Genomic DNA, 26,690 nt, shown 5'->3' on the forward strand with positions numbered 1-26,690 from the left:
CTCAGTGAATTGAGAGCCAGGCCTAAAGAGAGATGGGAGGTCCTAGGTTCAAATCTGGCCCCAGATACTTCCCAGCTGTGTGACCTTGGGCAAGTCACTTAACCCCCATTGCCTAGCCCTTACCACTCTTCTGCCTTGGAGCCAATACACAGTATTGACTTCAAGATGGAAGGTAAGGGCCCTAAAAATAAATAAATGAATGAATTCAAAGGTATAACAAAAAGTCTACAACCCAATAAATGTTAAAAATCCCTGTTCTGAATGAATCCGTTTACAGGAAGAAGCTGTAGCTATATTTAAGTAAGAATTCAGAGATCAGGAAAGTTGGCCTAGTGAAATGGAAACTATTAAGCATCATAATAAAATGTAAGATAAGGCATCTATCTATACCAGTGGTTCCCAAACTTTTTTTGGCCTACCGCCCCTTTTCCAGAAAAAATATTACTCAGTCCCCTGGAAATTAATTTTTTTAAAAATTTAATAGCAATTAATAGGAAAGATAAATGCACCTGTGGTCATCACTGCTCCCCTGGATCGCTGCAGGACCCACCAGGGAGTGGTAGCACCCACTTTGGGAATCTCATACTGATTAAGTATCCAACTCAGCTAACAAATAATTTAAGACATAGTCTTTGCACTTGGACATTATAATTAAATAGGAATAAGACTAACACAAAGGTAAATATAGTAAAATTCAGAATGACAATTACACAAGAAGATTGAGAAGTGTTATGAGATCACTTCTAGATTGGAAGAGGAAAGAAGCCAAAGAAATCAGGAAGGTTTTATAAAGATTACATTTGAGTTAGGCTTCAAGACTAAAAAAGTCCATCAACAGAGGGAAGAGAGTAACTGAAGGTATGTGGCACTGAGATGACTTAAGTAAGAAGGTACTATATACTATGCCACAACACTATTATACTCTGCCACAACCAAGGCTATATCCTTTTCTCTAGTCTCATAATGCAGGAGGGTCTTTCTCACTCCAACTTCCCAAATGACTATCTTAAAAAAAAGTGAGTCAAGAATAGGTTTCATGCTTCTTGTCCTGGATATTTTATAATGGTTCCTAAAATGCAAAATCTGCTACTTAGCGACTAAGAATATTTAAGCAATAGTAGGAGTGTATGGAACATGTTTGTTGTACAGCAACTACAAGTATCCCTTCCACATAAGGGTGCAGTGCCCACATGATCTGGAAAATCTGTGAAAAAAATTTTGGCTCTCTTTTCATTACAAAGAAGTCTGAATTTTTTCTTTTTTAATTTTTTAATTTTCTTTTTTTTTTTAAACCCTTAACTTCTGTGTATTGGCTCCTTGGTGGAAGAGTGGTAAGGGTGGGCAATGGGGGTCAAGTGACTTGCCCAGGGTCACACAGCTGGGAAGTGTCTGAGGCCAGATTTGAACCTAGTACCTCCCGTCTCTAGGCCTGACTCTCAATCCACTGAGCTACCCAGCTGCCCCCAATTTTTTCTTTTTTTTTGAGGGTTTATAATACCTTAACATATAATTTGGTTTAAGTACTTAGTCATAGACTTGTGAAAATTTAAAAATACCCTTTGGCACTTGTGGATTTTAAAGAGTTTAATCTTAAAACTGAAGCTATAACTTGCTTCTTTCCCCAAGATCTTTTTGAATAAGAATGTTTATTTGTAAACAAATCTCTTAAGACAGTGAGACAGAGAAAAGTGGACATGCACTCTCTGCAGCCAGTCCAAGAATCTCTTGACTCATCGGTCCAAAAGATCCACCTATTGCTTACAGTAACTGGAGTCCTCCAATTGGAGGGAGGTCAGGAACAGCATAAATTGGAGCACCAAGAAAAAGTAGGGCCTTTTTCCTGGGAATCCAGGATGAGTAGGTGTGCTTTTCAGGAAGGCTTCCTAAGGGAACAGCTGATTGCATGTGGCTGGAAGTCTTTTCTTTCTCTGGATTACTTTTATTGTTTAATACATAATTACAAATTAAGATACAGTCCCAGAGAATTTTAATCATTAGGCTATACAGTTTCTAAATATTTTGAGTTGTCTGCTGGCCTTCATGTATCATCTGTAGCTTCTGCAAAACTCCCTCCAAATTCCAATTTAATTTCTTATGCTGACCCATGATCTATCAAAACCATAATGGGGAAAGTCTCGATATAGAAGAGATACCTATATCTCAATTGATCTTCATAACATCTCTGGGAAGTATACTACTAGTATTCTCATTTTTTACAGATGAAGAAACTGAAGCAAGCAAAAAGAGGTTAAGTGGCTTTCTCAGGATCACACAACTTGTAAATATCTGAGGCTGATTTTGAGCTCAATGTTTTTTGTGCTTCTAGGTTCAGAGCTCAATTCACTACGCCACTTTATTGCAAAAGAGGAGTTATATTTTGTTCTGGTTGGTGCCAAAAGGCAAAACTAACTAGGGGCAATGGGTCAAAGTAACAGGCAAATTTGTGTCTGACATAAGGAAAAATTTCTGAACAAAGTTACTCAAATGTAGAAGGGACCACCTGGGAAAGTAATGGGTTCCTTATCATTGGAGGTCACTAAAAGCAAATGATGAATAGTTCAACTTGTTTCATAGTGGAGACTGTTCTTTGGATATAGGTTGGACTATCTGGACACACTCCCCAAAGTGAAATTCTGTGCTTCTATGAAAAGGCCTCTAATTGCAATGTGATCTCACTAATAACAAGAGCATAGGGAAAAAGATCTTTGTGACTTTAAAGAACCACATTTATTCCTAAATTGAGAAGTCTTACTTAGTATTAGGTAAGTATTAGGTTGTTTCTAAAACAGACTAATTTTCAGGATGTTTCTGTAGCTATTTTAATTTTTAAAAGCTACCAGTCCAATTGCTACCTTGGAAAAATGTGGGTGGAATGTCACAATCCAGCTGTCTTTATTCAGGTAAAAGAATCTAAGGATATTTGTATAAAAGATTTCCTGATCACCAGCTTTTTACTGATGAGATACATTCTACACATTTATAGGCATATTGCTTCAGAAGATGTGATGCTTAACTGTCAAGCATATATAGTGGAGAGAGAAAACAGTAATTAAAGTTAACCAATGATTTTTTAAAATCCATATAATACATATATAAGGTTACACATTCAAGTATACAAATGTATCCATATGTACATGGATAAAAGCCATTTGTAATTATAAACAAGTCATTTGTTGTGGCAGAAAGCCAGGCATAGAAACTAGAAGAGAAGCCTAGAAATTAGCTATCTGTATTAACTGAAAAACTGTTTAAGAAAGAGAAACAAAAGCACAGAAGGCAAGTTCTCTCTGACTAAAGGAAAATTATAGCAAATCAATTTGAACATATTTTCCCCAATTCTGTTTAATTATTAGAGGGCATAGTGGAAGGTTTAGTGCTGTGAAGTCATTAATCCATTACAGAAGGAGACTTAGGCCAAGCAGTATATTATAAGAATAGGTGGCTCTTAAATAAAAAGAGAAGGATCAGAAGTCAATTCGATTTTTTTTTCTCACCAAACTGTAAAATGATAGTTGAAAAGGAAACCCAAGGGTATCAAAAGTTTTCCTAAGTGCAAAAATAACCTCAATTAAGCAGTATTTGAAAATAGTCTAAGATTAGAAAGGAACTAAATTTGTATCCAAGTATTTATAGTTCTTCTAATTTTACTCTATATTATACACAACTAAGTTTGTGAAAGAAGGTATTTGATTTTGATGATGTATTGTTTTAATAGCTATTAAAATAAAATAAGAGCTACTCTCTAAAAGCAAAATGGTCTAAGGACATAAAACTAGTTTTGAAAAAGAGAAATGAAAACTCTTCATAATATGAAAGAATACTCCAATTTACTAAGAATAAGAAGGGAAATTAAGACAACTATCAGATAAAAAAATGGCAAATGTTTGGAGGGGCTGTGGGAAAGCAGGTACACTAAAGAATAGTTGGTAGATTTATAAACTAGTCCAACTCTTTTGGAAAAGCAATTAGGAAATATACTAGAAAAATCATTCAATTTTTTATACCCTTTAACTCAGTGATGCCACTACTAAGCATAAATTACAAGGAGACTAAAAATTAAGGGAAAGTTACATAGAGACAAAAATATACATAATAGCACCTTAGAAATGGAAGCAAAGTGAGTGCCAATCAGTTGGGGAATGATTAAACAAATAGTGGCTTATGATGAAAAACATGCAAAGTTAGCAGAACCATAACAATTGACAAAGCAACATAATACTGTGGAGGAAAACAATGCTGACAAGCATGAGTGCACTGATTGATGAAGTGACCAATCATGTGACTTCAGAAGACTGATAGAGAAGCATGCCTCCTTCCTCTCAGGAGAAAAGCTGTGAAGAAGGAAATAGGTGAAGAATGAAACCTATAGCATTAGATATGGACTATTAATTTATTTTGCTTTACTGCACTTGTTAGAGGGACAGTGTCTATGAAGTGGAAGAAAGGGAAGTCATCATGAGTCACAGCAATATAGTGGCCAATATAGATAAAATCATGGAGCTATTACTGTAAATAAGCAAAAAGGTCATCCTAAGCATGAAAAGGTTTGTGAGATGCTTATACTCACAGTAAAATCCATAGAAAGTTTAAAGGTACTAAGACTTCTGCCCTATATACCAGATTATGTAGAGAGGGCAGTTTATCATCTGGAGAAAATTACAATTTGGGAATCTTAAAGTCACAGAACAGCTTTCAATGTGATAAGAAAAAGAAATAGCCTGAGTTTTGATGGATGGGATTTTGCCTTTAAACATGAAAAAAGAAAGAAACATCTGTATAGATATTTTATAATTTGAGTTTAAGCAATTATGCCACTTTATCTAAGGTATCTATATTGGCTAATATAGCTCACATTTTGATCAGTAACAAAGAATTTAAATGTCATATGGTTAAAATCCAAAATAACAATTGTATTTCTAACTAGGCCTAAAATAAAATGTTATGTAAGAAATAAGGGCTTTTTGCTAGTCTTCCTTTCACCATTTTCCTCCCTTCAATTCATTTAGCATGTAACTGTAGGATCATCTTTCATAAATTGTTGAATGACATCATTCTCTCTTTCAAGAACATACAGTAGCTCCTGTCTATTGGATCAAATCTAAATTCTTCAACCACGCATCCAAAGTCCTCATTGGCTAACCAACCCTCTACTCCTCCCCCAACAACATTCTTCTACCTAATCTCTAGCTGTTTCCTGACTACATGGCTTTCTTTCTGTGTTTTAAGAGCCTTTTACTCCAATATTTTCATATTGATCTAACCCATGAAATGCCCTTCTCTGTTGGATCATGCCTCTTAGGATTTATGACAAGAGAAAGCCTTACTTTTTTTTTTAAACCCTTATCTAACATTTTAGAATCAATATCATGTATCAATTTCAAGGCAGAAGAGAAGTACTAGGCAATGGGGGTTAAGTGATTTGCCCAGGTTCACACAGTCAGGAAGTGTTTGAGGACAAATTTAAACCCAAGACCTCCCATCTGCAAGCCTGGTTCTCTATCCACCAAGCTGCCCTCTGAGAGCCTTACTTTTCGCAAAAGGTTTTCCCCTGACTATCCTCACTGTTATATTAGTCACCCTCTTATTTCTACAAGTCCACATGTTCTAATCTATACGATATTATTCCACACTTGATTTTATTCCTTACTTAGTTTAGTAGCACATCTGGTTTCCTTAAGAAGACTGCATATTCCTCAAAGGAAGAGATAGCCTTCTTTGCTATGTTTCTTCTGCAAATGATGGCTACATGGTAGATACAAAATAACTATTTTTAAAAATCCATTTCACAAAATTATTGCTGAAGAACAAAGTAGATTTTTGACATTAAATAGAAAATTTTAAATTTTTTAGTAATTAAAGAGTATTAAAAGGAGCAAAGCATATAAAATATATCTGGCATACATTTAATATTATAAATATATTAAATATATAATAAAGTTTTTTTCAACTTTGAGTCTACATAAAATTTAAACACTAAAATAACCTTGCTTAATCCCACTCCACCTTCAGAAATCATATCTATCCTATTCCAACATTTCATCATGGTGTAGCAGTGAGTCTGGGTTCTTAAAGGGTATGCCAGAGATATATATGTTCTTAAAGATTATACTAAGTTGGAAGAGCTTTGAGTATATCTTCATCTAAAGAAAAATCCAAATATATTCATAGAGTTTATCATCAAAAAATTGATTTCCCCCCCCTTTTTAATTGATATGGTCAATTATGTTGATGGTTTTTCTAATACTGAACTGTTAATTATAATCTGTAGCCAAGAATGTTGCAAATAAGAACAGCCAGGAATGTTAATATAGGAATGTTAAGTGGGGGGAACTTTAATTAATCGATCCTAATAGAAGCATCCTTGTATTCCAGGTATAAAACCTACCTAGTCATACATAGTGTATGATCTTTATGATATATTGCTGTAATCTTCTTGGTAGTATTTTATTTTAAACTTTTGCATCAACACTCATTAGGGAAGTTTGTAGTTTTCTTTTTGTTTTTTCTCTTCCTGCAATACTGTGTTTGTCTTTTTTATCCTTCAACAATTCATCAAGACCATTAGGGCAAAGAGGGGTTGCTACCTGCGATGTTGATCATATCTCAATAAACCACTGAATTTGATTTTAAATACTGGCAAGGATTGTGTGTGTGTGCGCGCGCTTTTGAAGGAGGCACTCTAATAAAATTAGGAATGATTACCTTCCTCTCCCATGAGTTTAGGAGCTGGTAGTTCTAGAAAGAGTTCATTAAAAATCCACTGATTAATGGGTCTTAAAATATTTTGCCAATCAAAGGAAATATATTTAATAATGATTAACACAATTAGATTTTCAGTCACTTTAATTTTTCACTTATTTTGTGATAGTAAATTATTAGTGTAAGCAATTACATCATAGGACCCATAAAGAATAGTTTATCTGCTTTGTTCATTTAAGTCCTATTGTTTGATATGTGTATACACACACAAATCCAAGGGGGAGATATTGTTAATTTCTGAAAATTTTAGTCACATGCACATAAAAAAATAAATTAAAGCAATCAATCAGCTCAGTGGTTGCATTGGTATGTTTTTTTTTTTTTAACCCTTACCTTCTGTCTTGGAGTCAATAACGTGTATTGGCTCCAAGGCAGAAGAGTGGTAAGGGTAGGCAATGGGGGTCAAGTGACTTGCCCAGGGTCACACAGCTAGGAAGTGGCTGAGGCCAAATTTGAACCTAGGACCTCCCGTCTCTAGGCCTGACTCTCAATCCACTGAGCTACCCAGCTGCCCCCTGGTATGTTTTTTTGAGGATGGTGAAATCATAGACTACTTGAAAACTCAAGTAAGTGTTATACTGCCATCAAAGTGTTGATAAGAACAGGAAAACTTGGTATCCAAGAAAAAGCACCAGTTTGCTATTTTATCCCTCAATAATTCCAGAAAGGAATACATATTTACAATAAAAAGTCTGGTGAAAAAGTCTTTATCTTTTTTTTTTTTTTTTTTAACTCATACCTTCTATCTCAATAGTTCTAAGGCAAAAGTATGGTAAGGGTTAGACAGGTGGGGTTAAGTGACTTGCTCAGGGTCACACAGCTAGGAAGTGACTTGAGGCCAGACTTGATCTGGGATCCTCTTGACTCCAAGCATGGTGCTCTATACCCTGTGCTTACTAGCTGCCCTTCCTATTCCAGATGACTTTTGCAGATGACTTATCAGTGATTTGATAAATTCAGGTTTATTATTCAGATGTTCACCTGAACACTAGTTCCTGGTCAAGCTGTTGTACACAGTAGGATATAATTTACTTAAGGAAAGGGGCAGTTTTTCATTTTGTTTTTGTATACTCCTTTGGCTAGCACAGTACCTGATAAGAATAGGTACTAAATAAATGTTTGTTGAGTTGAAATTCTTGTGTTTGTATTGCACCTAATTCCTCTGCATGTACTTATTACTTCCTAATACCTTGGAACACAAAACTTTCACACAAAAGTACTCCACACTAACTTGTTCTTAAGTTGCTTGTTCTATTAATAAACTATTTAGGTTACATAGTTACAACTGATTGTCAATTCATTACTAAAATATTGATGTCACTATCATAACAGAGTACCTCAGGACATAGTTGATTTCTTAAACTGAAATTATGCAGGTTAAGTAACAATTTTGTACATACTATAGTAGACAGGAGATACAAAGTACCTACCCACATAGAACTTAGAGTCTTGGAGATACCAACTAATTATATTTATATTAAGACTTACAAAGTGTTTGTAATGTTTCTGAGGTTCGCAGTCCTCTTTTACATATTTACAGAAGTTAAGTGACTTGTAGTTGGTCCCACAACTAGCCCTATTAAGCACTTGATATCTACCAAGTACTATGACAAGTGCTGAATTACAAAGAAATAGGAAAAACAGTTCTGGTCCAGATCTGGAGTTTTTGATTTAAAAAATTGGGGATTATGAGAACAGAATGCTGTATGTGTTGTTTCATTATATCAATTGTTTTTGTTGTTGTTTTTTTTTTTGCTTAACTATTTTTCTTTGTTACAGGGGACTATTCAATTTGGGGGAAGGGGAATTATAGACATAACTGTAATATAAAAACAAAAAGCATCATTAAGTTGTTTTTGAAAAAGAAAATTCGGGGTTTTTCTAAGTCTGCAAGTTCAGTGAATATGACATTGTTGGCCCTGCAACTAGTAAATGACATATTTAACTTTATTTTAAAAGGCAGATTATCTGGAATAGGGAAACTGATAGTTTTCCCTATGTTTTGGTCAGACCACACTGCATTAAGTTCTGGGTATAAAATTTTAAGGACGACACTGACAAAACAGTATATCCACTAGGAAGATAAAAGTCCAGGGTATAACAAAGTATGGAGAAGACAGGGACATGGTAGTAGTTTTCAAATATCTGAAAGCCTGATATGTACAAAAGAGAGACTTGTTCTACTTGGCCCCAGAAGCTAGAACTAGAAACAATGGGTAGATGATGATATAGAGAGAATGACTGCACATAGCCTTTGTCAGAGATGCTGCAGAGGAGATTCCTGCAGGTATACATGTACTAGATGGCTTCTAAGGTTCCTTCCTACCCAGATTTTGTGATATGAAAATATTCCTAGAAAACAAGATAAATGCTTCTTTTTAAAAAATTGTTTGGCAACTTGATTGAAGTTTACTCCAGTTTGGCAAGGGAAAAGAGCTAAGCATGAAGTCTACTTTTTTCCTAAATCTTTGAAGTTCCTTTATTTTAAGTAGGAAAAAATAAAACTACAATGGGGGTAAAAGTTAGCAGTCTAGTTGTTCTACGTTCTATGTTTGTCACAAAACATGGTATTTCTAAAGTCCTAGTTTGTATTCTCCAAGGTGATTAAAGAACTTCTGAAAAAAATGTAAGGAATCACATTTTGGTGCTTAGAGGATAAAATGCAATTTGTACTATAAAAACCTGACATTGTGTTTTACTACTAATCAGTTAGATAAACAAATTTTTTTGTTTACTTTTTTGCTAAATTCAGGTAAGACTTCTCTACTACACTGAAATCCTAAGATAAAAGATAAAATGTAAGCTCTTAATGGGATTAACTTTATCTTCAGACAGGTTAAATGAAAAATTCTAATTAAAAACTATTTTTACAAAGGAATTCTAACTTAAAAGATCAGAAATATTCCAATTACTTTATCTTTTTATACTTAAAATTGCAGAAGGTTGATTAAGGATAGAAAACATTTTATCTTTGCTCAACTAAAAGTCTACAGTCTCCCTAAAGAGTGTTTGTGTGTATCAAGTCTATAAGGAAATGAACATTTGTGGTTCTTTACAATTTCAAAGCAATATGGGAATATACTTGATTTTCACTACTGAAGCAGGAAAAATGACTTGAGTTCTTTCTAAGGAATAGTCTTTGCTCTATTATTTTGTTTTAAAGTTTCTTATAGATATTATTTTAGGTTTAAGTGTAAAATGCTTCCTGGAAACGAATTCAGACTTTTCCTATGATAGTGAAAACTCTTGAATTTGGGGAGTTTCTTACAGATCATTTAATTGAAAATATACATTAAAATGTGCTAGAAATAACGGATAGCTAGCTAGTAATGAATTTTAATATATCTATTTACATATGCAAAATACATTATAGTTTAAATACAGTTTTAAAACTATCCGCTATCCTCATTTTAGCATCCAGAAAGGACTTAAAATAGACAGTGGACAATTTGCACTAATTAGGTAAATAACTCAGCCAATACTGGTTCCTCTTTACTTGTGGCAGTGTGATAGAATAGAATGCCTTAAAATGGTAAACTCAGACTTTACTGACAATTGAGGGAAACAACAAAATCTAGTCAAGGAGTAAATGATTTACTTTTTATCACATGATCAAAAGGATTTTGACTTTCATGCTCACATAAATAAAGGAACCGAGTACATTTGACATATATTGCTTTTAACAATTATCTCAGGGGACAGTTAGGTGGCTTGGTGGATTGAGAACCAGGCCTAGACAGGGGAAGTCCAAGGTTCAAATCTGGCCTCAGACACTTCCTAGCTCTGTGACTCTGGACAAGTAACTTAACTTCCATTAGGTAATGCCTTTGTTGCTCTTCTGCCTTAGAATCAATATTAATTCTAAGGCAGAAGGTAAGGGTCACAAAGAATAAATAAATAAAAACTAAAAAACAAACAAACAATTATTTTGAAACTCTATTTTTAAAGTAATAAAAACTTTTAAAAATAATTAATAAAAGATTACAGAACTATAGTGCCTCCCGTCCAGGTCTCAAGTGATTACTTTGAGTAGTTAGTCATCACATCTCTTTTACAAAAATCTGAAAACAAAAATGTAAAGGAGTTATCTCTCTCTGGAAAGTATTTCCTCTTCTTTAAAATAGGCAAATTAATTTTGTATATTCTTTTAATAATACATGCCAAAAGAAACAAATAAAAAGCCCAACAACCTTATAACATATTTACAGATGGCCAGAAAGTACACAGTTCTGTGTAGATATTAGCATGAAAGGCACCCTATGCAAATCTGAAATAAATTTACTCTCTCTAGTATAAAAAACATTCATTACAAGTTTGATAATAATTTTTAAAAATACTCCAATAGTTTTAAACTAGAAAACTGGCCCATAAATTATCTAGGTAGGTTAAAATGTAACTGAAGACTGCTTTTAAATGTGATTATTTAAATAGAAATTTTAAAAGACTCTGGCCTGAAACATGTCTTTGTTAAGTACTTCTTAATTATAAAAAAAAAACAACACACAACCAATACATATTTGGCATTTAGGAACTACAGAGCTAGAACTTTTAATTTTGTTTGACTCAGTTTTTTGTAGAGTATATGAATGCGTCTGATGGCTATCTGCTTATATCTATGGTTAGAAATTTGGAACAAGAACCAACAGCAAAGATCTTAAACTTATTAGTTCAAGACTAGGGGCCTCCAACTATTTCGGAACTTTAAAACCTATTAATAAACATATGGCAGAGTAGAACTGCCATCTGCTGATAAGACACTCTAGATATTACAAATGTGAAGCTTTGATTATATTAATTTTTGAACTTTTCAGTAGAAATCTCTTATTAAAGATACGACCTCTGAACCATATATATATATATATACACACACACACATATATAGTATTTGACTTACCAAAGAGACAAATCTATGTAATCTCTTTAGGCCAAATGGATACTATATAAACACCTTTTTTGGGGGTAGGAGAAGGGTTTATTACTTTTTTCATAACCATTTCATAACTTCCAAGAAAACCAAATTAATATTTTTATGGAAGCCCAAAACTACCATATTAAATCAACAGCTACCAATCTGAATTCCCTCTGAGCTGTAAACTTTATTTTGTTATACAGTGGACCATATCCATAACAAATTACAGGATATGTAACAAAAGAAAAAAAAACGCAAGTTATTTTAGTATATAATTTCTCTTCTTTATAAACTAAAACCATTTTAAATTAGGTCATTGCAGTTCAGAAATTAAACTCCTTTAATATACCCTATATATGGTAGGTATGCATTTATATATAAATTCCATTTTATACTAAAGTAATACACCTTGGTTTTAATGTAGAAAGTATCAAAACCTATCTCAGAAATTCTAAGTTATGTAAGGGTTAAAATTTATGGTTGGACTAACTATAACAGAATGTGGTCACCAAAATTAATATATCTCAAGTCAAATGACTTTTAGCAGCCTTATTTACAAAATAGAGGGAAAGACTAAAGTAGAGAAATGAGAGGGTAGAGAAGGTATCTATCCTATCACACTAGATAATTACTCCTGCCTGGTTTGAACCAGGGAGGGCTGGTTAACCCTCCCCCAGAGGGCTCTCAGCTAGAGGGCAATTTAGCTGGAGGACACAATGGTGAATAACCACCCAGCAATTAATCTCTCCAGAAGCCAGGAAAGGAGTTAACCTTTTCATTCACTTACATGGTAGTCCAAAGGGGAAAAATCCAAGAGCAGTATTACCAGAAATAGTCCCAAACTGGAGCTCCTCCAAGGCCAAGTTTGAAGGAGAAAGTGAATTTGGACAGGAAGTTCAGGGTTTTTATAGTACTTTTTTCATATCACTTCCTATCCCTTCTTCCACTTTATGGGGACCAATTGCCAACTATAACTTTGCTTAGGACTGCCTAGGGGGCAGTAAGTCATTTCTGAGTTGTCACTTTAGCACATGGGTTGCAGACCTCCCCCACTTAGGCATTAAGTAGGGTGTATACACTTCTGGTGATTAAATTTAAAAGGTGAGGAGAGAGATAATCCTATCTTCACAGTTATTAAAGGTTCTCCAATACTTGGTCCTATCTCAGAAATGACATTACTTACTATGATTCCTGCTTCTGTTCTAGCTAAATTCATCTATGCATATAGCTATAACTTCATTTGTGTTCCAACAGGCCTGCTCAATTACTACTTTATCTGGAGTTCTAATGACTTTCAAATTTCTCTTCATCAATGTTTCTTATTTTTCATTTCATTCAAAATCCAATTCAAAACTCTAGGCAAATAATCTCAACAGAGGAACCCATTTAACACTTAAATATTTGGTTTGTGTAATATTCACTTGCAGTTGATCATTGAAATAAAAAAGACATAGAAAGGGCATGACAGTTTTCTAAGGACTTGAAAGGACTATCATATGGAAGGGGTAGAAAACCTGTTTTGCTTGGTTTCAGCAAATATAACTAGGTATAATGGATAGAAGTAACAGATGCACAGATTTTGCTTTCATAGATTCAAATAATAGAGCTGTCCAAAAATGTAATGTAATAAAATGACTCAGGTGGAAGGCATTCACTTTCAGACTTCAAACTGAGACTGTAGGATCATTCATTAGTTGGGAGTGTGGTAGAGGGGATTCCTATCAGTTATGAGCTAGAGTCTCTTTCAACTTCAAGATTTCATGAAACTTTGTTCCGCATAGCTCGAGTAACTTTCTCATGTATTTTTATTTCCTCAACTGTACTGTAACTTCTTTATCAACAGAAGCCAAGTCTTATAATTCTAGTATAAATTTCCACAAACAAAGTAGAAATTTAATAACTGTTATTGAATAGTGATTCTTCCCCCAACCCCCCTCCCCTTCTATGGAGGTCTAGTTATAAATTCTGTAGCAGAGATAGAATGGAAGATTTAGAGTCATCAGTTCCAGGTTCAAACCCCAGCTTTGCCATATATATACTTTGCCTTTTACACTAATTCTTATTCAAACACAGCAGTTCTCATTGTGGAATTTTTTTTAATTTCAATTTTTATATGTGACACAACTTTTATTCTCAAAAGTATAAGAATATGTGCCCCAATGAGGTAAAAAAAAAAAAAAAGATACAATGATACTTGTTTCAGAAAATAAATTCCTTTGAAATAACAATGAAGTTGTGCTATTGTTTCTTAAGGGTTCTCTGGGTTTTAATAATCAATATGAATGTTACAATACATTTTGTTATTTTTTCCCCTATAAAGTTCTTTTCTTGTATGCATGAACACAAGTAAATAACAATCTGATCGGTTTTCTTATTAAAACATGAGAGAATTGGACCAAGGTTTCTTCAATAAGTTACTAACATATTAAATGAAGAAAAAAAATTCTTCAGTATATGATAAAGCTTTGTTATACTATTTGGGATACCACTAGTTAGTTCTATTATAGAATAAATACTATAAGTTTGAAAGCTGAAGATGTACTTAAGTGACTGGGACCATGTTAATATAAGATATGGTTCTTTAAAATACTTCTAATATAGGAAAATCATAAGATTGAGTGTTTAGGGGTGATATCAGGGCTTTAGAAGCCATGTAGCTTAATACAATTATCTTATAGATGAAGAACTAAGGGTCAGGAAGGCTTATCAATTTGGTCTTAAGGCTACACAGGTAGAAAAAGGCTTTGAAGTCATAGAAGATCCTCTGACTATAGAGTTAGTACTCTTTTCTTTAAATAAAAAATTTAAACCCTTACCTTCTATTTAAGAAGTAATACCATGTGTTAATTCTAAGGCAGAAGAGAGGGCTAGGCAATGGGAGTTAAATGACTTATCCAGGGTCATAGAACTAGGCAGTGTTTGAGACCTTCTATACATGAACCCAGGACATTCCATCTGTAGGTCTGAGGACTCTCAATTCAGTAAGCTATCTACATATCATATCTAAGTATCTGCCCTCTAGCACTCTTTTTAAGAGTTCTCATTGTCTAAAAAATCTTAAGCTATTCCTTTAAAATCTTCCATGAGTCTAACTTTTAATCTTTTCTTCATGTATAATTTGTTTTGGTTTGATTTTATGATTTCATTACTGTGGGGAACTCCTTGCAAGAAAAAAAAAATCCCTCTACCAAGACAAAAAAGTGGGCAAAATATGTACCTGTTTTTGCTTTTCTTCTTCTAAAGCTGCATTTATTTACAGTAATTTATACACTTATATAATATATAATCTCAATCACATCTTTGCTAGCTATATAGACAAAAACTGGAGTATTAACTTTATTACACACTAGGAAGAAAAACTGAAGTACTGTTGTAATGAAGGGATAGATGCAGGTTTCCTAACAATAACATAGTCAACTTCCTTTTTAAAAAAATTCTAGACCTTAATTATGAGGCATCTTTGCATAATTTTGTGCTTTTTTTTGGTGCTCTATGGATTGCATACAAGAAAGGATCATTAATGTGAACCATGAACGAAAAACAACTTAATCTAAATAAAGAATTTTAGGAATCCCTATTTTATATAGTATGTTTCTGTTCCTTATTCACATCCAAGGATTACAGTTAGATTTATGACAAAAAAGCCTAACTTTACATAACAGATTCGGTTCTTTAAGTGTCTTTAATACAATTTTTGTAAAATCAAAGAACATAGAGGGGACCTCAGAATATATGACTTAACCTTTTTAGTTTACAGAGCAGGAAAGAGGTTCAGAAAGAGTGTTACTTTCAGACAAATAATATGTAAGCATATTTTAAATGTAGTTAGAGAATTTGAATGCTTACTTTGTAACAAAAGTAGTTAAAAAAAACAACTCTCAATCTCTTTCCCTCTAGCCCCAAGTTTTCTATAAAAGGTACCACTCATTCTGTTGGTAATGTAATTTCTGATTCTTCTTTTTTGCTGGAAACCAACAATCCAAATTGTGCACTGTATTAACTCCAACCATTTATCTCTTCTTCGTTCCTACTGCAACCATCCTTGCTCAGGCTCCCTTTTAACTTAATCATAAAATAAGGGTTTTAAATGAGATGGGCATTACAGTCCCTTTAATCTCGAAAATTTAGGATCTTAACTAATAGCTAACTGCTAGTTTATCTTCTGTCAGATTTGGAGTCAAAGGAAAATCTGGTGCAAACCCCAGCCAGCACTACTACTTAGTCACTTATCAGTGTGACTGGAAAAGTCACTGAACATTTCTCTGGGCCTCAGGCCTCAGTTTCCTCATAGTCTCAAAGTCTCGCTCGAGATCATATGATCTAATTAGCTATTACTGCTATGCGAATACAGCACTAATAATAACTGGACCTTTATTAGAATTGGGGTGCAGGAGCATCGGAATTGGGAACCAATCAGTAGCCGTAGGAACGAACGGTCTCTCTACCATCCACAAGGGTCTAAATTGTGTGAAGTTTACAGAAAAAGGAAACTAAGTCGTGCTCGAGAAAGCTGGTTACCTTGAACCCTGCTATCCCCTAGCATCACAACATAGGGCAAAGAGGCACTTTGGCCAAACTTATATACTAAATGGAAAAGGATAGGTTCTCCCCGAAGCAGGGGAAAGCAGTGAAGATCCAACAGCTTCAACCCCTCCCCTTCTCCCACTTCCTGGACCCCTCAAGCTCCAGCCTTAGAGCTGCGGGGTAAGACTAGACCCAAGAAGTCCCGTGTAGGGCAGGCAGACAAGTAAGCAGGGAGGAAGAAAGGGCTCGACACTCACCTCTTCCACCTCAATCTCCTTATAGTCGATTTCTTCGAAGTTGAGGACCTGCGAGGGGGTCTCTATCATCTCACCCGCAGAGGAAGAGGAGGAGGAGGAGGCGGCGGAGGCAGTAGACATGATCCCTCTCGGCAGCCGGGGGGCCCTGTCAGGAGGCCGCCCCGACAGTCCGGAGGTCGGCGTCCTCCGTCGTCCGGACCGACCTTCAGCCCGGACAACAACAGTCCGGGGACCCGGGGGCCCGGGGAGCCGTGGTGGGGGTAGCGGCCGAGGCCGTCTTCCGGCTCGGGCTCAACTGCGTTTTCCGGTCCGGGCTGGGGGAGAACCCGCCTCCTGATTTTCCGGTTCCGGTCTGAAACCTAGTAGTCTTGGCGCGCTGTACCCTGGGAGTAATAAAGGAAAAGAAAGTCTTGTAGGCAGCTTGGCAGTTCTATCCTGAACCTTTAGAACTAATGTCGCGAGCATTGGGTTGCAGCCCCAAGTCTCTAGATGTAGATACCGCGATAGCTGGGGTGCAGACTGGAATAAAAAAGCGCGAATGTACGCTTTTTGGCTGGCAGTTCAACTGGTGATGAATAGTGTTGTGTGTTTCGTGGAGTGAGCGCGGGGGGGGGGGGGGGGGGGAGGGGTCTGGGGTAGTGGAATCTGACACTTCTAAATTGAACTGAATAACGGTTTCTCTCCCTAATTTGACAATAAATTTCCCGCCTCTTAAGCACCCGGTGTGGGTGGTAGAGGGGCAACAGCGCTGAGAAGAAAGCAGAGGCCTAGGAGAAAGGGATCTTTCACATGCCCCCTTAATAAACATGTATATCCCTTCCTGACCTCGATCATAATTCAAGCTATGACTCCTGGGAGCACAGAATGTGTTTCCTCCACTTAATGACTGTGACAGAAGTAGTAAACCAACTGGCAATATTTGTTGATCATTCTGTCCTGTGACTAACACTGTCTGATGCCAAATAAGCCTAGGTCAGAGCTTCTCTGCCCCGAAGTAAATAATCGGAATAGTGGAATAGGGATTCCAGGCTCCCTGTCTCCCATCAAAAATACTTCCTCAAATTCTTATCAGTTTTGAGTTATCTTTTTCGGGAAGAAACCAGTCAGTCAACCAGCAGCTAGCTGGCTGGTGAAGGTTAAATCCCCATGGCAAATCACTTAACCTGTTAACCTCAGTCTCCTCATCTGTAAAATGGGGATAATAATAGCACCACTTGTGAGGGTCAAGCGAGATAATTGTAAAATCCCTGAAAGATAGGAAGCTTTACATTATTTTTATTGTTAGAATTATTATTATCAGGCTCACTAGGTGTCAGCTACAGTATTAAGAGCTGAAGATACAAAGTAAGGGAAAACCAGTCCTTAACCTTACATGCTAATAGGAAGACATGTAAACTAATAGCTACAGACAATAGTTATAAAAATAGATAGGAGGGGGAAAGAAGAGAAAGATCTAGCAGCTGAGACTACCAGGAAAGATCTGAAGGAGGGAGAGGATTAATCTGAGGCTTGGAGGAAGTTGGGCATTGTAAGATGCAAAGGTGAAGAGAGAGGTATTTCAGACATGAGGAACAGATGTAAACAACAATTTAAACAGTATTTAAAGTGGGTGGAGATGATTAAGAAGATTGAAAGTACAGGAAAGAAGCCAGGTTTGAGCTTTAACTGCTGAAAAAAGGGCTTTATATTTGATCTTGGAGCTAATACAGAGCCATTAGAACCTACTGAGTCATGAGGGGATGACATAGTCAGACTTGCACTTTAGGAAAATCATTTCCCTAAATGAGTGGAGAATAGATTTGAATGGGAAGAGATGAGACAAGGAAACAATTAGATTATTATAACAATACAAGCAGGTGATAAAGGCTTAAACTAGAGTGGTGGCTGTATGTGAATAGAGAGCAGGAGAAACACAGGAAAGATATATGGTAAAAACTATGAATTGGTATCATTAAATATGTGGAATGAGTTAGAATGTGGAGTAGAGGACAGCACTGCCATTGTGAATCTGGCAATATGGGTGAGGTGTTCCAGCAAAAATAATGAGTACTGTTTTGAGTATACTGAGTTTGAGATGCCTTTGGGACATCAGTTAAGGAAGTCTGAGATTGTTCTCTGTGCCCTACAAATTAGAAGACCATAATTTCTCTGCATATTTGCTGGGAAGGCAATTTAAGATCTGAAGGAGTTCCCTAGGCATAATAATATTATTATTAAAAATCTTTTCCCTTATTGTATTATATATGAGGCACGTACCACAAGTATTATTACCCCTAACTTTCACAATTAAGAAAAGTGAGACACAGAGAGAGGCTTAAATAAATTGCCCAGAGTCAGAGTCAGCAAATATTTAAGTCAACACTGAAAGAGAAACCAGAGTATTGAAAACAGTTTTGGTATTGGAGTTTTGGATTTGGTGTCAGATGATTTGGGTTTGAGTGTAGACAGCTATATATTTCTCATGTGATCTTGGGCAAATCACTTAACTTCTTTGTTTCAGGTTCATCATCTATAAAAGTAAGTTGGAGTAAAACTAGATAATCTTTTTAAGTTCCTATCAAGATCTAAAATCCTAAAACTATGAATACTTGGCATATAACAACATTTTAATCTTTAAATTGTAATGCTTAATTTGATACATTTGGTCATACCATAAAATGATATACCAGGTGCTTTCGTGTAACACATTAAGCTAAGGTAGTCTTTGAACAAACATAGTCCTGCAATTCTTATTCAGATCCATTCCATTTTGATAGGATCTATTAGAAGCTTGTATTCCACTTGCATAGACCTTAAAAAACTCAGGGTCACCATGCTTTAATAAGGATCCAGAATAGGGTGAGCCTTTAATTTGGTACTTTTACACAGTTTTTTCTCCTTTTAAAACTCAAGTAATTATAATAGTTGTAGATCTACATGCAATATAGCCCTCAAAAAACAAAAGTTCTAAAACCACCTACCTTATAATTCAGCTTTGAAATAATGTATATATATATATTCTCTTGATGGTTGTTGTTGGTAATGGTAAGATACCAAGGTTTAGCTGTTAGGAAAAGTTGGCACAGAGAAAGTTTGGAATGTTGGAAAGCAACTTTGAGTGATAGGAGCATGGGTTGGAAGAAGCAGAGGCTTGTTGGAGGAAGAACCCTGGGAAGGGTCTTCATCTCTGGACTCAGTGAGAGATGGAAGACTTTTACCCGACCTCTGGAGTCAACTGAGACTACCTGAGGTTTTCCCTGGATATCTCTTTTCCCTGAAGACCCAATAGTGTTCCTGCTTCTTATATATAGCATCAAAGAAGAGTTTAGACATCTGCCAGTGGCTGAAAGGGACCTGAAAAGCTCCCTGAGCCAACCTTGAAGACTCACTGTCCTGTCCTGTGCCAACTGAGAAAGATCCTCATAATCCTATTCTGTCTGTAGTTTAATTAAGATAAAAGATAGAGTAGAGGGAGTAAGAGAGCTCCTGGTCAAAGCCTGAGGACTTGGCCAGGCACCAAGGACCTCATTTGTTATGGTGACAGAGCAGGGCTTCCTAACCCCACTCATCTAACCCATACTTATTCCTTCAATATAATAAACTATCTTGTTAATGAATAACAGTCAGATAAAAGTTTCTTAAAGTGATACAGTGTAAATAGAGGGAAGAAGAGAGAATTGGAGTGGTATGTCTACCAAGCTTTGGTTACGTAAAACCCAAGGCTGCCTGTCATTCAGTCTTTCCCTGGCAGGACTGGTTTTGGTAAGGGTTTCTTCAGGTCCAGGCAATTAAGTTAAGTCCTAGAAAACAGTCTATACCCAAACCCAAAGAAACCCTTTAACTGAACACTGGCTCCTATCTAGCTCTGTCTGCTATACCATTCACAGAAATAACTTCTTGATACCCTCAAAGTAAAGGTGAAGAGTTCACCAGTTAGGCTTCACATACGTGAGCCTATCTAACCAAATAACATCTTTGGGACTCCCTAAAATCATCTTTACAGATTGTTCTTTGGTAACCCACAGAGAAGGGTCTGCAAGTCTTTTCAGAAACCAGTATTCTACACACACTACCAGAGTTTTTAAAAACCAGGACAGGGTTTTATTTTAAACAGTGTGAAGGGGAAGATTAAAGAATTAGGTTTCCTAACTCCAAGGGGTCTAGCTAATTTCCTACCTTCTACAACCCCTGCAAACAGGATTTCTTCATTTTTCTTCCAAGCTCCCTAGGCCTTACACTGTCTGTCTAAATTTCCCCAGCTATCTGACTACCTGACACTATTTAATCCTCCCAATTACTTTTGGTAAGATATACAATTCTTCAGAGTAGTTTAGGTTGAACCCTTTATGGTAGGGCTTAAGATGGCTTCAGGCCTTCCCACCATTGGCAGTTGTACTGTCAAATCTTCAGAGTTGACAAGTACTTCCAGATTGCAGGTACACTGATGATATCAAGTCAATGAGGGGTTTTCCAGACAGGAATAGCAGGGATCAAGTTATTTGCCTCCAGGTGTAGGAAACCAAAATCCTCCTCTTCAGAGAGATGGAGAAGAAGTAGAAGCTCCTGACTGTCTCCTCAACAGGAAGTCCAAGAGCCCCACCAGCAACTACTAGTGTCCACCTTTATCTGTTGCCTGCATTCCAGAATTCACATCACCAATTCCACAGCAGGTGGTCAGGTCCAGCACACTTCTCTCTTTGCAAAATCCTCTCTGTTACCTGTTTGCAACCCATTTCTGTTCTTCCCTAATTACATTCCACCTTTTTGAACAAACCAAAATTCATTTTGAAAAAATGTTTTGGTATTTGTTCACCAATAAACTTAAATTCCCATTATAGCATTCCTATTCTAATATTCTTAACCAAAATAACAAATATTCTACTCTCACCTTATCCTAGTCCTTACGCTAAGGAATTGAACTAGGGAAAGGAAATAAGGAAAGGAAAAAAAAGGAAAGGAAAGAAAAGGAAAGGAAAGGAAAAGAAAGGAAAGGAAAGGGCTTTATAATAAACAGTTACAAAGATACAATCAAAATTTAAACATTTGCAAAAACAAAACAAGCAAAAAAAATTCAAAATACCAATATAAAATGCAAAATATAAAAGAATGCAATAAAAATCTAAAAATTCAAACTGCAAATACAAAAATTCTTGCAAAAACAATTAGTAAAAAAATCTATGATAATACACAAAACAATCTTATCTTAAAAAATAGAATGTATAAAAATAGAAAAATAGGAAAACACAAAAAACGCAATTTAGCATAAGCTTTTACAAAAAACAAATCTATCTGACTAAAAAAATAAATTTATGCAAAATGCATTCAAATAAATTTAAGCTGAAAAATTCAAAACAAAACTTTTGCTATGCTAAATGCTATTGCTATTACATAAGACAAAACTGTCTACATAGAACTTTGAAACTGAGTATCCTATCTTAAGAATCTAAATTTTTCCAACATTTTAAATTATTCACAGATTCATTTTACATAATCTACGCATATATTTATGTAAACATATTTATATAAATGTATGTTACATATGTATACATATATGTACAGATTGGTAAAAACTTTTCGTATCATAGCAACTATGGACACTCAATATACAGACATATTTTACAACATATACAGAATATACAAGCCACATATACACACGTACATGTATGTACACTCACTATATTACAATTGTTATCTTGAACTATATTACAATTACATACATGTATTTATAGACCTATATACATATGTTGTAATGTGTACTGCAGATTACCACCCTTTTGTGAATCTTAAACCCTAATCTTTACATATCCCTGTATGCTTGCTGATGTTACCTACACAGAATATCACAACTCAGATCTTCTATTTAGGTAAGACCTTATTGCAACTAATGTATATAGCTAATCTACTGTTATCCACTATCTATGTTATCCATTTATCTACATGGATACTTTGCTTATCAAAGATCTTATAATAGATAGTGAGAAATGTATCCTATATGTATATGTTGGATGTAACCATACCTACCAAACTCTTCAGATTCTCCTCTTCTCATGTTCACTATTGATTCTCTTCTGCATTCACATTTCTTGGTAATATTATTTAGTGTTGCATGCAACTAAAATGGAAATGTACTATGCTTAATGACACAGTATCTCACACTCTTGTGTCCATTAACTGTCTGTTCTTCTGTGCAGAGATCTTGTGCAATGTCTATTTTCCTGTTATCCTCAGGTCATCTGCTTTCTGTCTGATTCTTTACATGCTGTCATCTGGTTCCTATGCTGTTATCCTCTGGTCTGCTTGAATTATCCTCTTCCACAGGATTTTTCCTCTCCTTACTGAACTTCCTTACTGTAGATTCATTTTGCTTGTTAGAATCTCTCAGCTCTCCTCTGTGTATGTGTTTTTCTGTCTCTTTCTCCTTCTCCTTCTCCTTCTCCTTCTCCTTCTCCTTCTCCTTCTTCTCCTTCTTCTCCTTCTCTTTCTCTTTCTTCTTCTCTATCTTCCCTATCCTTCCTGTGTGCTAGTTTGGCATGCAAACAACAAAACCACGAATCTTTCTTTAGGAACTGTTGTTTTTATAATAAATATAGACGGATATTAAAAGAAGAAGTAATATTTTAATTACGGCCACATTGGTAAAATAAAAAATGACCATGCGCCTGCTAAGATCTATTTCAAATCACCCGCCATTTCCTTCTCTTACTTTTCCTACATACCAAAGAGCCCAGGTACCAGAAAAGGCCACCTCCAATGACCTCAGGAGTCTTATATCATTCTCTTATGTAATCATACTTCCTGTCTACCTCCATTACAAGAGGAATCATGGGAAATGTAGTTTCCAAGCCCCCTAAGCGCCCACAGGAAGTTTGTAAGTTTGTCATACATCTAAATATTTAAGCTCAAATGAGCCCCGAATAACTCTCAATGGAACCCCAAAAATTCCAAATAACACATTCCCCCCTGAGATCCAGCAAAAATGACTGGTCTTTTTCAATGGATCTTATAAACATAGTCAACTTCTAAATTATAGGAATTTGGGGATAAAAGAAAAGAGGATAAAAACTAGCTGCATTGACAAAAAGCCAATTGGGGCAGTCCCCTATTGGCATTAAGAAATACATTCAAAACAAATGCATTCAATTCCTCATAGTTCAATTAACTGCAACCCAAAGTTCAATTTGGATCTTCATGATCCAGTGAAGGCTCTTCAGGTATCTTCATGGTGCCTTCACCAAACAGATTTGTTGTCTGGATTCTAGGGAGATGGCAAATTTCTTATCCTGAAATTACTCTCAAAAGAATTTAAACTTTACATTATAGATTATAAAACATACATTTCCTTCTGAGAATTGTACATTTTCCCCCTGAAATTACTCCTAAAAGAGTTAAATTTTTTTACATTATAGATTATAATACAGACATTATGAATATAAAATTCACAACCCCCCTGAGGAAAATTCCAAATAACACATTCTCCCCTGAAGAGGGTACCTCAGGTTAGCAAAGGATACATGGCTGAGACACGGGTTTGTATGAAATCAATTGGCAAAAGAAATTAAAAAAAAAAAAGAATAAAATCCAAATAAAAGAGAAAAAATTAACTTGTGAATGAAATGTAAAATGTGCAAAAATGTAATGAAAATAAACTTATAACAGGTCCTTGAATCAAGACCCAATTAAAGTGATTTAAGCAGTTTGCAATTACCCATCCAGGAGCCAGGACTACAGAAAATTGCCATTCTCTATATAAGAGAAATAACAGGACTAAATATGTGAGCAAGGGAAATGTCTTTCCCTGGTCTGATTTGCCTGCACCTTCTCAGGGAGTGAGCCATAATGATAGCCAATCTTAGGTGCTTTACTAGGAATTTAAGTTAAGGGGAAGTCTGGCCTCTAAAATGTTAGAAAAGCTGCAATCCCAAAAATCAAACACTAGTTTCAAGCCCTTCATTATTGGCATAGAACTTCCTTAATCCGTGGTCTGCATGGTCTTTTGCTCCTAGGCACTTTGCAGATTCTCAGTCATTCTCCATGACCTTGTGGCTCTTTTTAGCACTTCTGGAATCAGACAGAGAGACATTAAATCACAATCCCATAATATTTATCAATAATTGGCAGGTTACCATAGTCTAAGGCTTTTTGGGTGTACATTAATATTATAGCAAATATATATTTGCATTAAGCTTATATCACTGTAAAATCAAAAAAGGATTAATATTGATTATATTACTTTAAGTACAAAAATGAGAAAAAGGAAAAAAAGAAAAAATCAATTGCTCTATTAAAAAAATTAAAAGGAAAAGCAATAAGAAAATTTTAAATCCAGGGAAAAAATACAATGCTCTCAAGGATAAAAAAAAATGAGAGAAAAGAACACATATTGCATTGCACATGCAAGGAAGAAAAATAAAAGAATGTTTTAAAAATAAAAAAATATATAGCTTAGAACTAGTGAAAGGTTTTTCACCCAAAAATGAGATTCATTTCCTGTTAAGCTTTTGCATGAACTGTAAGTGTAAATGGTTTTTACAAAATAGCAGATTAATAATGTACATTCAAATAAAGTACATTTTCCAATTACACATTTAAAGACAAGCCCATTATTATAACCACTTGCTATGATGTATAAAAATTTCTATACAAATTTTAATTGCTGAAGGTGAAACTAAAATTACATGGTAAGGGCCAATCCAACTTTTTTGCGTGACAGATGTTTTTGTAAAGTTCTTAATATAGTCAGAATCTCTTGGTTTAATATTGTGTAAGGAATAATCCAGCAGACCACACGGGACTAACACTTTCATGTCATGAAGTTCTTTTGCCATTTCTTGCAAAGCAGCTATGTAGGATGCTATTTGCATATCCCCTCCTAGCACTGAGGCATAAGCAGTTTTACAAGTCTTTGCTTGCAAAGGTGAATGGCAAAATAACATTTCATATGGTGTTATATGTAAATTAGCTCTAGGTCTATCTAGTTCTTAGGTAGAAAAGTGCTATTGGGAGTGTTTCATTTTAGATGAGTCTCTGTACTGAAAAAAGTGGGTTGTATCACTTTTAAAGATGGTAAGATGGTGACAAATGCAATCTGAGTGCTTTTCCTTTAAGAACAAAAAGGGTTTATTGAAAAGATTCAAAACAGGGAAAGGGAAGGAGGGCCAAAGGAAATTTCCCCAAGCTATAATTATATATATATATTGTAATGCAAAAGATGCAAGAGAGGCTTTTGCGCTTGCAGGGGGGCAACTAAAAACTTCTGGCAGTTAGAAGCCTTAGAATTATGAGACAAGTCAGTTGGTCCCTGAGGCTTGAACAGAGTGGAAGGACTAACTAGAGTTCTGCTTGGCTTTCAGTTTTGCTTTGGCCTGTGCTTTGTCTCTGGACAATTTGAACCTAGCTAATTTCTCTGGACCTTTCCCTGACCTTCTCCATATTATTTCCCTGTTTCCCTGCCTGTTTTTCCTGGGGCTCTGGAAGACAGAGTGGCTTTTGGGTTTTTAGTGAATAGACTTTGTGGGTTTAGTTTTCCCCAATAGGCAAGTAGGACATCCTTGAATTCAAACTATCCCTGTAGTATTCCCTCTACTTTAAGAGCAGCCAATACTTTACTGGCTGAGAGAAGCAGGTCCTTCTCTCAGTCTAACCTATTCCTATGACCCTCCCCCATCTTGAGTTTCTCTCTAGCAGCTGTCAGAAACCCCAAACCCCTCTCTCCTTCCTGACCAACTCTGAACATTAATAAATCTCTTTGTTACCTAATCAAACCCTTTGGAAAATCATTGTATTGAAGAATTAGGCAAGGGTTGAAGGGAAGGAATTATTCTCTTTTATTTCCTGAGGGAAACTGGAGGTATCCATCTTGGGAGGAAGTAGTTGCCCAATACTTCCTCCTGAATCCCTTCAGTTTCACTGACAGGGTGAAGTCTTGTGACTCCTCCTTTGAGGACTTGAGAAACTGACAAGAAAGCCCTCAAGTCAGATTTCAGTCATTTCTGACTGGCCTTATTCCTTGTGTCTGTAGCAGTACCTTTCCTGCCTGGAAGGGTTCAGCCTATTTCCCCTCAGTATCCTTGTCTCTAGCTTGGGTGTCTAGTCTGTGTTAGCTGCCTCTCATGAATACCTCACCCTGTACCCTTACCATCCTAATACCACCTTGTCCATTCCTCCCTAAACTCAGCCATCCCTTTCATTCCTCTCCTATTACCTCAATCACCTTTTACTTTACTGTACCCTCTTTATATATATATATATATATATATATATAT

At 35.6% G+C, this 26,690-nt stretch overlaps 1 protein-coding gene across 5 annotated transcripts in view; it reads right to left on the reverse strand.

The window, feature by feature from the left end:
- The window catches only part of MAP3K7 (mitogen-activated protein kinase kinase kinase 7), a 77,410-nt gene extending 60,695 nt beyond the window's left edge, over window positions 1–16,715 (reverse strand). For all 5 annotated transcript variants that reach the window (XM_044676480.1, XM_044676479.1, XM_044676478.1 and 2 more), the window contains exon 1: window positions 16,450–16,715. In XM_044676480.1, the coding sequence (XP_044532415.1) occupies window positions 16,450–16,569 (120 nt within the window). In that variant the 5' untranslated portion in view covers window positions 16,570–16,715. The remainder of the gene's footprint in view (window positions 1–16,449) is intronic.
- Between the last annotated feature and the right edge of the window lie 9,975 nt (window positions 16,716–26,690).

The sequence above is a fragment of the Gracilinanus agilis genome, chromosome 4 (assembly GCF_016433145.1).
Source record: "Gracilinanus agilis isolate LMUSP501 chromosome 4, AgileGrace, whole genome shotgun sequence".
NCBI lineage: Eukaryota > Metazoa > Chordata > Mammalia > Didelphimorphia > Didelphidae > Gracilinanus > Gracilinanus agilis.